The 16,125-nt window shown below is 25.2% G+C and overlaps 1 protein-coding gene and 1 long non-coding RNA gene across 2 annotated transcripts; one reads left to right on the top strand and one right to left on the bottom strand.

Annotated features, from left to right (window-relative positions):
- Positions 1 to 4,895: 4,895 nt before the first annotated feature.
- On the bottom strand, positions 4,896 to 15,056 carry LOC135923863 (uncharacterized). The gene is made up of 3 exons (XR_010571285.1): positions 15,004 to 15,056; positions 5,028 to 5,086; positions 4,896 to 4,947 (listed from the first exon to the last, which is right to left on the bottom strand). It is a non-coding gene; the product is annotated as an uncharacterized LOC135923863 (long non-coding RNA).
- On the top strand, positions 6,521 to 8,286 carry LOC135925390 (uncharacterized). The gene is made up of 2 exons (XM_065460680.1): positions 6,521 to 6,570; positions 6,704 to 8,286. Exon 2 carries the CDS (start codon positions 6,709 to 6,711, stop codon positions 8,284 to 8,286), a length of 1,578 nt encoding a protein of 525 aa, XP_065316752.1. The 5' UTR covers positions 6,521 to 6,570; positions 6,704 to 6,708.
- Positions 15,057 to 16,125: the final 1,069 nt, after the last annotated feature.

Here is a 16,125-nt window from a genome sequence, read left to right on the forward strand (position 1 = left end):
TGAACTATTATTTCTTATTCGCAACTTATTTATGATAATAACAATTTCGGAAAAATGATAATAACAATTGAGTACTATCAAACAAGCTATGATTAATGGAGACAATTTACGATATGGATATCAAGCTTGTGATTATACAAACCAACGTGCAAAATCGAATTGATCAAACCAACGATTGGGACAAGCCAACGTTATGATGATTTATGATACAACTTGATTACCAAAATGATAAACTACTTGGACAACAAACTCTCTATGACTTCTCCGATGGAATTATCAGAAGAGGGAGAATGTTGCATTATGATAATTTTTATTACAATATAAATTTTATTTTTGTTATAATCTAATTTTATTTTATAAACGGCGTAACCTTACTTTTTTATATATTATTTTACTTTTTTGTATTTCGTTTTATATTCTAATTTATATTTTAGAAAAGTATATATACCTTTAGATAAGAAAAAGAAAGGAGTTAATAAAATATATTTTTTATTTAATAAAGTTAATATAACATATTTATTATTTACCGTCACTTAATTCATGTTACTCTACACCCAATAATAGTGTTGTCAAACACAGTCATTTTTACAACTCAAGTAGCGACTCGAGTTCTGAAAATATTTCTTTTCTATCACTCTTCAATATTAACGTAAAAAATAAATTAATAATTGATAAATATCATATTTTTGTAATATCTTTTTTTCAATGCAAATATTATTAAATTTAATCTTCACATTTAAAAAATATTTTTAATAATAAAAAAATATATAAAATTTTGATTTATTGTTTTTAACAATTTGAAGTCACAATTAGCTTTGTTACCATTATGATTCGGGATATTTTTTGAAAAGAGGTTCCGAATTTTTAATTTATGAAATTCAATTTATGTAAACATTTTCAAAAGAAAAAACGGGATCATTTATAAAAATTAGTAGTAAGTATGTGTATGGCTAAAGTAAACAAATAAAAGTTCCAAGATGTATGTTAAATACTTTTAAATGATTTTGAATATCTATGCATCATTTGATTTAATAATAAAAAAAAATATATTAATCAATAATTTTTATTCAGATTTTAAACAAAAATCTTGGTGAAATTACGAGGATAAAACCATTTCCAAGCCATTTTTAAGTTTTACATATTAAATGTAAAACTTAATTAGTATTACATATATCTATAACCATATTTTATGATTTCAAAAAAAAAAATCACACTATTTTAATTTATCAAAATATAGGTTCGCATAGCTTGCATAGGCTAACTTTTCTCCTGGCAGGGCTATAGAGTTTTTTTCATATATTTTTTCTATTACATAATGTTGAATATTTTTCAAAAGTGGAGATAGACGTATAAATTTGTTATAATAGTTATGTTAAAAAAAAAAATTTTTTAAATTTACATCTCAAGTTCAGAACTCAATTCGTAAAAATTGATAAAACAAATTTAAAAAAAATCAATAATTTCGCTCTTTATCAAAATCTTAAATATTCAATAATTGTTCAATTCATGGAATAATCAATTGAAAGATTTTTTTATGGATAAAATATATTTAAAATTAAACATGTAATAAGAATTAGGTTTAAAGGTTAGTGATATATGTAGTTTAATTAAATTTTTGCGAGATATGATAGTGAAATCACTAACATTTGACTTCTCGGGGAGTTCAATTAAACAATTTTTATAGCCCCTATAACCATCTTATATTCCTTTATAAACTGTGATCTGTTGACCGTGTCAAATTTTTTCATTTATTATGCATATATACACATGTTAGCTGCTTAAATAGGTGGGGGGAGGGCAGTCGCTAATATAAATAATGAAGTAAATTAAATATAACATTGTAAGCTTGCCAACCAAGATAAATATTATAATACAAAATATTTATACATTATGAGGAAGTGTTGGTAAACGACTCATTCGAGTCCACTTAGCCATGACTCGAGTCAAGATTTTAGTAAAAAAAATTCAGAACTTGAGTTGAGTTTTAATTTGACCCTATATAAGATTTAGACAGGTTTCGTAATTTTTGACGATCTTTTTAAAATATATTTTAAAATATATTTTAGACTATACCTAAAAAACGGTTATTTGATATTTTAATTGTTTTATTCGATTCGAATAATATTTAACGAATACCAATAACAAAATTATTCATCAAATACGAATAAGGAAAATTTATTCGTCAAATAATTTTATTTTTATCCATTATTCGAATTATTCAAATAGTTTGTATTATTTAAAATTTATTTTAAATATTCGACATTATTCTTAAAAATTCGAAACTATTTGTAATTAATAAAACTCATTCATAAATATTATAAAATTATTTATAAGAATTTAGATTGTTCCTTAGGGAATATTTTATCTTTTTTAACTTTATTTTCACATCCATAAATTACTTTTAAATTTATAAATCACTTTTTAAATTTTAATAATCTAATTTTCCCAGAGTTTGGTAAAAAAAAAAATTTGGGCAAAAATCTTCAAAGATTTTTTTAAAGAAGAAATCTATTTGATCAAATTTACATAAAATTTTAAATATTTTACAATATTCATGCATAAGAAATCTTTCAAGATAAAATCAAAATTTATTTTTTACTCTTATTTTTTTTATTTTTGAAAATACTTTTATATAATTTAATTTTCGAATCTAAATCGAATATTTCAAAGAATCAAATCGAATAAATATTTATTTTATTCATTCGAATGCAAATAAGAAATTTTTCGAGCAATTTGATTCGTTTTTTAAGGTATATTTTGGACACAGCCTTATCAAGATATCTTATATTTATATATGATTATATTTTATAGTTTACCTTATTTTATTTGGACTATGGAGATCCTGTATCAAATCTAAATGAACCGATGCTTTATCACTTTTACTACACCAAACCTAATGTAAAATATATCTCTCGTATTACAATCGAAAATTTATTTTGAGATCGACCAGTGCTATTTTTGCCTAGGGTCGAAAATCATTTTACATAGGAGGTTGCTCAGTTCGGCCTAATTTTTACTTTGGGCCGAGCCATGCAGACCTACTGTTATATAAAATCTTTTTTTTAAAAAGAAATCATTGTTTTTTAAATTTTATGACAAAAAAAATATATTAAATTACCTGAGCATATGCGATGAAAAACATTTGTTCTGCTGTGAAATTCAAGCCAGGCATATTTTGTTTTTTATCGGTTATCATAGATGAATGTTTTTGGAAGGCCTATAGTATATAATATTAAAATTTAGCCTTTTAAAATAGATTTAAAAAATGACACAGAAATTTTTCAAATGAAATATGATATTTTTTACACGTTTAACAGCTGAGCGATTTTTAAATCTTTTCATAAGATCAATAATTCTCAGATTATTATCATGAATCGAATTAAAGAATAAAATAAATATTAATATTTTTTAAAAACCTCACAAACTGATTTTTAAAAATAAATCAGCTGTTAAATCGTGTCGGGTCGGATCCCACTGTGAATTCAACCTAATTTTCAATATAATCTTTAATTAAAATATTATATATTCTAATAATTTAAAAATGGTTATTTGTAAAAAGTTTTTGATAATAATAAAAAAAATTGATATTTAGAACCTAAAAATAAGAGATAGTGAATCAGTTTAAAATAACTCAAAAGTTTTAGAAGACAATCTTTCAATTAATTTAGATCTTGTTTTGTTTCTTTTATATTGTTGTTTTTTTTTTAATAATTAATAATCAAGCTTTTTAAGATGGGAAAAAGGGGAACTTCTATCTCTTGATTTAATTTATTAAAGAGTTTCAACTTTATAAGCAGTTCGAATTCCACCATTATCAGCTATATTTTCGGCTATCGTTAGTTTACCATTGATCTAAATATTATATAAAATCAATAATATATAATAAAAAGTTTTTGAGTAGTATACTAATAAAATGATGAAATAAAATATATCCTTTCTAAAGTCTATATATTATTTTATCGCTAAATCATAAATGTTTTAAAATTTTGGTTAATTATTTGTTTAAATTGTGTCGCCTAAATATATTTATAATTTAATTTTGCAGTTAAATATGTTCATGAAATTTATTTTCGATAGTTAATCATCAATTAACTATAAAATCGAACTATGGCACATGTAATTTGGCATACACAACTTTATTATAGTTATTTATTTGTTAAAAGTCATCTAAGTAATAAATTTTAAGATATATTGCTGTAAAAAGTTATACTCAATACAAGTCACTAAAAAAAGTAACTTTCCAATTAGCATTTACAATTAATATAATTTTTTTTAAAAAATGTTCCATTATTAAAATATAGATATAACCATTTCCCCGTTAAAAGTGTAATTTGAATATTGATCTTTTAAGCATTGTGTCTTATAATTGAACTCATCAATAAAATTTTTGTTTTTCCACTTTTTGATGTTGCCAAATTTGTCGAATTGACTTCCTGCACGAAATTAAAGAAAGGAATAGTATAATTCAGAAGGTTCGTCTGCTTTTTGAAGAAAAAAAAATTCGCTTAGAGCTTTCAGCAAATATTTACTCTTCAACTTTGCTTTTTCTAATCGCTTAAATAATTATATTTGATAAATATATTTTAGGTATCAATACCTTTTTAATTCAAAATAAATAATTGTAAATTGATTTTGCGTAAAGTGTTTTAAAACCTCCACAAATATAATTTGTTATAGCTATAAATAAACCTATGACATCAAATCCATGTATTAATTCATGTGCTATTACGAATCCCAGGGCACCAAAATTATAGCCACTTAAAACAAAAATTATGTATAAATATTTGCAATTAAATATTGTAAAAAAAACCATTCCTTTATATATAGTAGATTTTTGTATAGGAATAAGATCATATACTGAATTAATATTAAAAGGGGTAAAAAAAAATCGTTACGTAGGTAGGTCCGAATAAAACAAAGGTTCTTGCAAAATGCCAGCTGGGAATACTGAATAAATCACGTTAAAATATAAAATATTATATAATAAATGACGCGCATTGATAAGAATTAATATATTAAAATATAACCCATTTCGTTTGCGTTCGCCTTGTAATATGCGTTGACGGTAACAGGGGGAAAGTCCCAGCTTAAATAAAATTATAATAATTTAGTTCAAGAAATTTAATATATTTTAAATCGCATCATGTAAACTCTTTAATTACTGCACATTTCGTTTTTAAAGGCTTTGGTTTTGATTTAACCCTTCTCTAGTTCTCGTTATTTTGCTATTTAACCATTAAAAAAGTCAATTTTTGGATCAAACATTTTGCAATAACAGAAGTTTTAGGCATGTTCAAAATAGGTAATGCTATTGGATTTGACCAGTCAAGAATAAATAATGAGTTTAATTATATGCTTCGTTAATTGTTATTTAATTTTAATTTGATATTTTTAATAGAATGTGTGACGCTTTTTAATTTAATTTGCAATAAATATTTTTTTTACCGAGTGAAATATTGTTAGTGATAAATGGTTACCCCGAGTCGAATTAGCCTTAACTCACCTTCAGTTTTTAAAAATCTATTCCTGCTTGAGTCTGACTCAAGAAGCCACACGAGTCGACCTAAGTCCCACCCGTGAGCCGACTCGTTTTTTGAAAATGAATAGCTCTAAAAATGTACTTTTACAGATTATTTTGATAAAATGATGGTTTGTTTATCTATTTTATATATATTTAATTAACTACGAATTTTTAAATTTGAATTAAAACTTTAGTAACGAATTTTAAATGTAAGGGAAAATTTACTAAAATAGTTTCTAAATTAGGCTAAAAATTTTATAGAGGATGGGGAATTACAAAATATGATATGAAAGTGAATATTCAACTTTTATTGTATTAAATGAAACTGTTTTAAACCAATTTCCGATTTTGATGTAAAATTAACAGATTGTAAAAGTGTCTAGATATAGAAATGTTGCATCTGTATCTAAATACTATTTTAGAGGTGTCTGTGTCTATTTTTAAATATTTTTTAAGCTACATTTTGATATGTAATTTAATGCTTTTTATCTTAAAAATAAAAAAATTTGAATGCAAAATTCATTTTCATATGAGCATATAATTTAAATAAATATACATAAAAAAAATTAAGACTAATATAATCAGGGTTGTCATGTCGGTCAATTGACCGGAGGAGTATTTGACTGGTCAAATACGTTCAAATACTCTAAAATATTAATGGCGAATAAATATTTTGATATAATTAACTAGTATGCATTAAAAGCATGTTTATCAATCTTATTATTTTTTTATTAAAATATAAATATGAAATTTTTCTAAATATAGTAATATTTTTAGTTATTTTTTTGCCTAATCATTGCCGTTTCTCGCCTTCTTTATTTTTTTCAATTCATTTTTCTTAAAAAAAATAAAAATACCCGATTTATTATAATCGTAATATAATTTTTTCATTCTTATTTTTTAATAAATTTAAATTTTATTATATATTTAGCCGAGTATAAATTATATTAATTCTCATTTGTTTTACTTACACTTGCTATATTTGGTTTTTAAAATTAATTTTCATTTTAATTGTTCTGGTCAGATTTACGGAATATTATTCAATTCTGGTAAAAAGTTTATTATATTATATTTATAATATTAAGAAATTATTGGAATAATTGGTCGATAATTATAAAATAGTTAAGATTGATTAACTTTACAATAATCAAAATCATTTTTTGTTAAATTTTAATATATTAGGGATTATGGTCAAACCAAAGCATCATGTTTGGAAACATTTTCAAGAAGTACGCGATGGTAAATCAGTTAAAGCGGTGTGCAAGTTTTGCAAGATGTCCTATATCACCCACGTTGATAGAATGGTCAAACATTTATTAAGCAGCTGTACTATGTGCCCTGTTATAATTAAGGAAAAATTTTATTCAAATTCCAAAATATCAACCTCTACAAAAAATATCACAAATGTAATTTGTAATACTTCTAAGTCTAACTCTAATGAAGAATTGGGTGAAATTAGTGAGAATGATTATCAAATGAACAATATTTTGTCTTGTGACTCAGGAGAATTTGATTCCCTTATTTCTAATCAATCTACAAGCAAGGCGATTAAATATAAATCTCAATCTTGTATAACCGGTTTCATAGATAGAATTAATCCCAAAGAAAAAAATGAGCTGGATCAATTGTTTGCAAAGGCTGTATATGCGAGCAATTTACCTTTCCACATCACTGAAAATCCCTACATCCAAGAATTTTTTAAAAAAATACGTCCTATTTACACATTACCCAGGAGAAGGCAGCTGGCTGGATATCTTCTAGACAAAGCGTCAGGTGATATGGAGGTGAGAGTTGCAGATATAATAGATAAAGCTCCTTACTTATCAATTGTATCAGATGGCTGGAGCAACATTAGAAACGAGAGTATTATTAATTTTATGGTGATGACGCCTGTTCCAGTGTTCTACAAATTTCTAAATACTGAGGAAAATCGCCATACGGCAGATTATATTGCCCAGGAATTTAAAAATGTAATTCATGAATTGAATCCGGTAAAAGTATATTCTTTAGTTACTGATAATGCCGCTAACATGAAAGCAGCCTGGAGAATTCTAAAATCTGAATCTATTTATAATCATATACAATGTTATGGTTGTGCAGCGCATACATTGCAGTTATTCTTTCACGATTTTGAACGATTGGACGCCTTCAGTGACCATATTTCAATAATTAAAAAAATTGTTAAATTTTTCAAGAATAAACACATACCAGCTGCAGTATTTTCCCGTAATAAGAATCTTCATGGCATACCATCTACATTAAGTACAATTAGCCAAACAAGATGGGCATCGTCAATAAAATGTATGGAGCAAATTCAAATATGCAAGAAAGCTCTAAAAGCATCAGTTGTTGAAGAAGCTGTTTGTGATAATTGTCCCATAGAAATTACCAATAATATATTAAACGAAGAATTTTGTACGAAAAATTTAAAATTTTTAGCTATACTCCAACCTTTAGCTACCTCATTGTTGAAAGTGCAAGGGGATAAATGTACTTTGGCCCAGTTAAAAAACGAGATGCTTAATTTGGAAAAACACATAATACAATCATGCCATGATTCTATATTTTCTCCATCTCAAGAAAAAAAAATTAAGGTTATGTTTGAAAAGAGAAAAACTGATATAAATACATGTGCTCACAATGCTGCTTATTTATTGGACCCCCAATATCAAGGGGAGCATCTTACTAATACTGAATTTGATGAAGCATGTAATATAATACAAGAATGGGTATTTTACAAGGTGGTGATAATCAAAATATTTTGAGTAATATAGTAAATTTCAGAAGCAAAAGCGGTATATTTAATAGCCATAATATGTGGAAAGTTGTAACTTCCATAAGAAACAATCAAATTTCGGCCTCAAGTTGGTGGAATGCATTTTGCCCACCTTGCCCATTAAGAGAAGTCGCTAATATTTTACTAACATTACCTAGTTCGACTTCTTCTTCTGAAAGAAATTGGTCGGTTTGGGGCAATATTCACACGAAAAACAGAAATAGATTAAAGGCTTCTACAGCAGGAAAATTAGTAAGAGTGTATCATAATTTAAGATTGATTAAAAATATTAAAGAAAATAATGATATTTAATATGAATCGGAACAAGACTCTGCCACGGAGGGTGAAACATTGACTATAGAATGAATTAAAAAATATTATGATATTTATTATTATACATAGATTTATTATAATATTATATAAATGCAAAATAAAGTTAATATTGGTGTAAAAAACATTTATTTGAATTTGACCATATTTGACCGGTCAAATATCGGTCAATTGACCGAATTGTATTTGACCGGTCAAATGCACAACCCTGAATATAATATATAATCAAAAAATATATAAATACAAAATATTTAAACTTATATATATAAATTTTTATAAATAAGCATTAAATATCATTTTTTTCCCCCATCTACAGATATCAGTTCAAGATTATGAAGGATATTTTCATCATGTAAAGGAATATATAAATCCATGTTTAGCCATGACGTCCATTAATTAATAGAAACAATACCATTGATGCATTAGATTTTTTTAATTTATAGATACTCCGCTAACTAATTAATAAGTTATAAGTTTAATGTAAAAACTTTTTTTAATAATAAGTGCTCGTTTTAAATGTGAATTTGTGCAAAAGAATGATAAAAATAGGTGTGCTGACTTATTATTATTTTTTTATATGGTGTTCAAATTGAATGATAACAAGATATTAAAATGTTGTTTACGTTATTTATACTAGAGTTGGGCGCGGGCCTAATATTTTATTCACGTCCTACCCCCTCACAATGGCAAGGAAAAAATTTCACTCCCTTTCAGGCTTACGTTTAAAAAATTTTTGAAGATAATATTTTGATCACGCCCATCAAGCCCGAAAATTCACGGCGTTTTTAAATTTCTCTAACCTTTATTGCCATAATTTTATACTTTTTTGAATTTATTCTAACATAGTTTTTATTTCTCTATTCCATATTAATAGCACAAAATAATTAAAATTTATAAATCAAAATTTTTATTTAGAAAAAGAAGAAAGTCCATGTTTTTTTATGTTCGCCTTTCCTTTAATAAGCGATTGGGTATTGAAAATAACCTTTCAATAGAAGCGGACTTGCCGGGGCTGACAAAATTTTATTAACTAATCTCCTCAAAAAAGGAAATGAATTTTCCTGCTTCCAAAATTTCAAAATATTGCCATTGTTATTTGTTTTATTAGCGATTAATTTTTAGATGTTAATGCTTTATCAGAATCATCTAGAAATTCTCTAAATGTTTTATTTAGAATATACGGTTATTTATATGTGTAGGATGAATTAGAAAAGTTGTTGATAGTTAGCAATAACTTCTGCATTATCATCTAATTTTATATCATTTAGCATTTTTAAGGTTGTTTTATATCGTCCATTAAAAATTTAAGATTTTTTAAATTCGGATCTAAAATTAAGCCTACCTATATAGTGGCTGCAGAATAAATCTCTCCTTTATTGAGTTGTCCTGTTTTTTAGGGTTTTGAATATTACTGTATCACTTACAGAATGTTGACGATATTTTACTAATTTTTATTTCCATAGGTAAACTTTATCTATTGTGAGACTAGAATTTGATAGATTACCGAGCATTCTTTGAATAATAATATAAAAATTTATGTGTGCATAAGACTCTACAATCATTGTACTACTTAAATTTACTATGATCATTATGTGGTAAATCATTCAAAAAATTTAGTATTAAGGTCAGACCTTTTAATATATACTCAAACAACTGAGAGGCATAGGATATACCTAAAATATCTCAAGAACAGATGAGAAAAGATAAATTAATATTTAAATATACATATTTTTTTAGAAAACTTGTTAATCTAAATGTAAAGGAAAAATTATTGTTATTTAAATATATATTAAATAATTATAATTGAGTATTTTAGATTGTAGGTAAATATGAGAAAATTTAAACAATAAGTTATAAAGATGTTTAATCTTCCTATAAATTATGACTGATTATAATTTAAGTGCAAATGATTAGTATATAAATATATATATACTAGAAGATAGCCCGTCAAAAATGACCGGAATGAGAATTTTCTTCACTTTTATTATAGTTGTTACCTCTTATTTGAAAATAATATCCAATTATTATTCTTTTAATCCCCCCCCCCTTCAGTAATCCATTAAAACTAAGTGTAAATACTGGTTTGGTAAAATTAAAATTTAAAGCTTTTACTTGATAATACCAATATTATTTGTTAAATATTACTGCTCATTTATACCTAATATTTAATATTAAAAAAATTCCCAGGCAAAGTACAAAGCCATAATAATTTTGAAAAATTTTTCCAAGCCCAATGAATATAATAATTTTGGTAGTTGAGAACTGAAATAAAATATTTAAATAATCATAATGTTAAAATTACAATCAAAATCAGAATTTCATGGGCCTAGGTTTTTTGATCAGGCCGAGCCCAGGCCTGCAAAAAATTTTTTTAGGCCAATGTATGACTCATAGTAAATAATAAAAAAATTCTCGAGCATTCTAGTTCATAAGATTTTTGAAAAATTTTCCCCAAGCCCAGCTTAATATAATTTATAAAAATATTTTTCAAACCCAGCCCAACCTATAAAAATTTTATAAAAAAATTTTCCCAAGCCTGGCCAACCCATAGTAATTTTCAAAAATTTTTCCCAACCCGGGAGATAGGTAAATCTCTAAAAACCATATCTATTTTTTATACCCCTACTTCAGACAAAGGCCAACCCATTAATACTGAGAATGAATACTATTTTTGAATAAAAATATATTTAAATTAGCTTTGAGGGCCATATAAATATTCTGTGTTAAATATTACACCTATGCCTAATATTAAAAAAATTCATAAGCCAGGTCCTCGCACTTGGGAAAATTTTCTCAAAAAGACCATAATAATTTTGATAGCTGAGAACTGAAATAAAGTATATAAAAAGTTACAATGCATTTAAAAATACAATCAGAATATGAAAGTTGCATGGGCCTTGGTTTTTGATCAGGCCTGGCCTCCAAAAGAAATTTTCAGGCCAATTTCTAACCCATATTTAAAATTAAAAAATTTTCAGGAATCTAAGACTATATTAATTTTAAAAAATGTTTCCCAAGCTACTTCCAAGCCCATATTAATTGTAAAAAATATTTCCCAAACCCAGGAAAACTCAGAATAATTTATTTTTTCCTTGGATCCAGAAAAATAGGTGTGATGTAGGGGTTTATAAGAATTAAATTTGTCTAATATGTATATATTTTTTTTGCCATTTATATTATTGGGAAAATTTTTCAAAATTAGGATCAAATGAAGGGGAAATATCTGATTTACCTATCATTCTACTGGTAAGCTCCTAGTATTTATATGAAAATCATGAATACATATTAAAGTACGATGCTAAAAATATGTTCATCCTAATTTAAATTTTAAACAAACCACCACCCTTCCAAATGATTTATTACTTAGTTACAAAATATAAATTTAAGACATTGTTATTAAATTACAATAGAAAAAATGAAAAGATATTCTAAGTTAAGAAATAATAGGAGGTTAACTTTAATCATAGTCAAATTATATATAAGTAAAACAAAAAAGTTATACATTTAATCAAAAATGTTATAAGTTATGAAAAATATACATTCTACAATTAAATTATGAAGTTATGAGAAAATATACAAAACTATGGAATGCATGTAGAAAATTTCAGAAAAGATAAGAGAGATGCAAATATTTACTTATGCATAAAAATTACCTAATTAAGAGATATAAAGTTGTATAAAATTCAATGTGGAAATCCTTCTTAAGGGTTTTAACATAAAACTCTCATCAAGCAATAATAAATTTTTAGATTATAAAATACAAATAAATAAAAATTTAATTTACAAGACTTTTTAATTGTACACATAAATTAAAATTACTAAATATATACTTTATTAACATATTTTATAGATTAATTTTACCAGATTTAGAAAAAAAAACATTTGCCGGGGTTCGAACCCAAGTCCAATAATCCATCTAGATTTGTAAGCGAAGTTCTTTCCCGATTGGGCCATAGGCACTTTTCAAAATTAACGATTTTTTGAATATATATTATAAAGTGTGATATGAAAAGTGGGACATGAAAAGTGTGACATGATTTTGTGACAAGGCTTTTATATATATTATAGATATATATAGTAAAGATGGATGAAAATAAAAAATATTTAAATTAAATTTATTTATTCCCAAATTCTATTGCTGAACGAGAGTTGAGATATTTTTCATTTAATTGAAATTTAATAAGACGGAGAAAAAAAATGTTGTTTATAAAATGCGGAATTTTTTTTATTTTTTAAAAATTATTCTTTTTTCAAAAAGATCTAATAAATTAGAATATATATATTATAATTAAAAATTGCAAAAAAAAACAATTTTGAACATTAAAATATCCGTGAGTAAAAATTTTGGGAAGGCCTGTCACGCCCAGTCAAACCTAATAATTTAAAATTTATTCACTCAAACCGTGACCTACCGTGACCCATCGTCACGTAATTTTACGACCTGTGCTATCATAATCAGAGTTTCTATTCGCGAACAACAATGAACCCTGTAGATAAGAGTGATAAGATTGTATCTTTATCTATATGCATATTTAATCTGAAATGTATTTAGATACATTTAAAAAAATATCGTCCTAGATACGATTTTAGACGATGTATCTGTATATCTAAATCCATTTTTAGGTGATGTATCGGTATCTGTATCCAGATTGATTTAAAAAATATCTTTTGACAACTCTGAAAAATAGTAAAAAACTAAATATATCCGGACTAACACTCGTTTTTCTTTCACTTGAAATACAACTGGCAGTTGAAAATTTTGCTAAATGATTTCTGAAGAAATCGATATATCGTCATGACTCTGGTAAAGTTTCTTATTCAGTAAGTAAACTAAAATTGACTTGAGAGCCAGATACCCGAGTACAAGTCGGTGTGGCCCACTCAAACCGGCCGTAGGCTATGAATAATTTTGTATATTGTCCGGACTAGCAATAATATTTCATAAAGAAAAAAATATTAATTTGCACAATTCCAAGCTTTAGAAAAAAATTTTTAAACTCGCACCCCAGCCAAAGAAAGAATTTTATACCGGTTGTCCTACCCGCAAGCCAGTATATCGGGTCAGGACTCCACTCCTGAGTCGATTTGTGAGCTTGAGTCAAGAGTTGGCGTTGACATATTTCATTTATAATCAAATTATTACTTTTTATAATGTTGATTTAATATAAGTAATCATTAAATTATATTATTTGATATCGATTTGACCTGACTTAACCGCTTAACTTAGCCCAATTTGATCCAATTTACATAGACCTGCTCGATCTTATTTAGTTCGGTCATCCCGAATCGGACCAGTCATAATTTTCAGAAATATAATCAAGATAATAAAAATTATAAAAAAATTTAGCAAATTTTTTAAAAATTTATATATATATTTCTTTCAGTTTTATAAAAAATAGTAAATTTATTTTTGTCTAGAAACTTATCCCGAGTTAATGCTAAATTAGCCGTTTTATAATTCTTTTAATCTCCTTGATTGAATATCACGATTATAAATGAATTTAAAAAGAAGTAAAGTTTTAAAAAATCAGGCTGAGCCGAATGGCAAGAAGTAGGCCAAATAGTTATGATTCTCATTTCTTCAGCAGATAGTAAATTTTTAAATATTTTGGCCATATTTTAGAAGGAAAAAAATGGATCTAAATTAAGAATATATTAAATTCTATATTCAATATAACTGTAAAATAGACTTATTTTTTCAGATATTGTATATAATATTTTTATATCATATTTTGTTACGAATATAATAATATCGATATAGAAACATCATCACTTTATCAAAGAAGAACTATAAATTCTAAAAAATTAATTAGAACTTATGAGTCGACTCCGATGTATGATTCGCAAGTGGATCATTTAGTTGGCTGAGATAAGTCTAGGGCCGTAACTTCTGAGAGGGATTTTGGGTGCCTCCCAAAATTTTTTTGCCATCTTCAAACTAAATATTGGCGATTTAGCATTTTTCTCATTTACATATTTTTAGAAGTGAATTGTAATAAAAAATATATATTACATATATTAACCTTAATATATTAGTATTCTATTATTTACTTATTTATAAATTATTTATAATTTGCTATACATAATGCTAATTTTTATTTTTTTATTCTAATTTGCTTATCCATTATATGGATAAATATGCAGTTTGTGGTTGAATCCAATATTCAATATTTGATTAAAATATTCAAACAAATAGTCCTCCTTTATCTTTTGCCCATCTAAGATAAAAATTCTTACTCATGGCCCTGTCCAAGTCACAACCGTTTTAAATTCGACTATCTAACAATACAATCGTGTAATTATCTGAACAACGTAATTAGAAATTATAAATAAATCATTTATTAAACAAATAATATTATTTATATCAATTTCTTACGTGTCTTTATCATAAGGTTTTTTTAGCGTTAACATTAATATTTTATTTTGAAACATCTTTCCTCTGATATAGTTTTGTAAAAATTCTCCGGGTTTAATGATAAGCTACAACCGTAAAATAATACAATTTAAATTCATTGAGTGGTAAGAAGAGAAAAAATAACGCGAGTGGTTGGATGGGGCATAGCTTATACCCATTTTTTTTACTGTTATATCGCACTCGAATTTCCAAGATAATTATTAAGATGACCTTAAATTAATTATAAATATTATAAATTTGAAAATTTATTGATAAATAAAATTTTTATACGACATTTTGGATAGATCTGAAAAAAAATTGAAAAAGTGATTAAAAAACTGACAAAAAATTTAAAACTATTGATTTAATTGAATAAAAATATTTTAACTTAATAATTATATTTTCTAAAAAAAAATTATGTTATACCAGTATAGAGTTCATTTATATTCCCAGTGAAAATAAAATAATAAATAAAACTTGCAGAGACATAGGGTAGGAAAAAAATATAAACGCATTTTTTTTGTAGGACCAATTTAAAATTTTTTGGGTGGTGCTATGCCCCAATATACCACAAAGATTAGTCTATGTAGTAAATATCATAGAAAATGAATTTATATTCATAATAATCAAAATTTTAATTACGCAATAAATAACTCATCTTTTTTAAAATAAATTATTTAAATATTCTATGATTAAAATTTTCTTTAAAATTATAACTAACCTCTTTATAGGCATTATCATAAGATGATGTGTTTATCAAAGCATTTGTATAACCAATTTTGTCGTGCATAGCTTTTAGCTTATATATTTAAATTATGTAGTAGTGTTTTGAAAGTTTTAATCAATTTATTAAAATATTCAAATTTTAAACAATATAAAATATATAAACCTTATCTTTCATAAATTGTTTGGTTTCATTATCCAACCATATGGAATTATCAAGTTCTTCATTATAAGATTCACGAATAATTTTCATCATATGAGAAATCTTGATATGCGAATAAATTTATTAACTACAAATAAATTGAAATATTTTTAAACCCTTATATTATAGAGCTACATTGAAAATCTTATATATGGTAATATAATTTTTAAATTCAAATA

This window comes from Gordionus sp. m RMFG-2023, chromosome 2, assembly GCF_954871325.1.
Source record: "Gordionus sp. m RMFG-2023 chromosome 2, tfGorSpeb1-WG-v2, whole genome shotgun sequence".
NCBI lineage: Eukaryota > Metazoa > Nematomorpha > Gordioida > Chordodea > Parachordodidae > Gordionus > Gordionus sp. m RMFG-2023.

Excerpts from the sequence above, each read along its gene's own strand:
- LOC135925390 (XM_065460680.1), top strand. The coding sequence starts at position 6,709 with ATGGTCAAACCAAAGCATCATGTTTGGAAACATTTTCAAGAAGTACGC.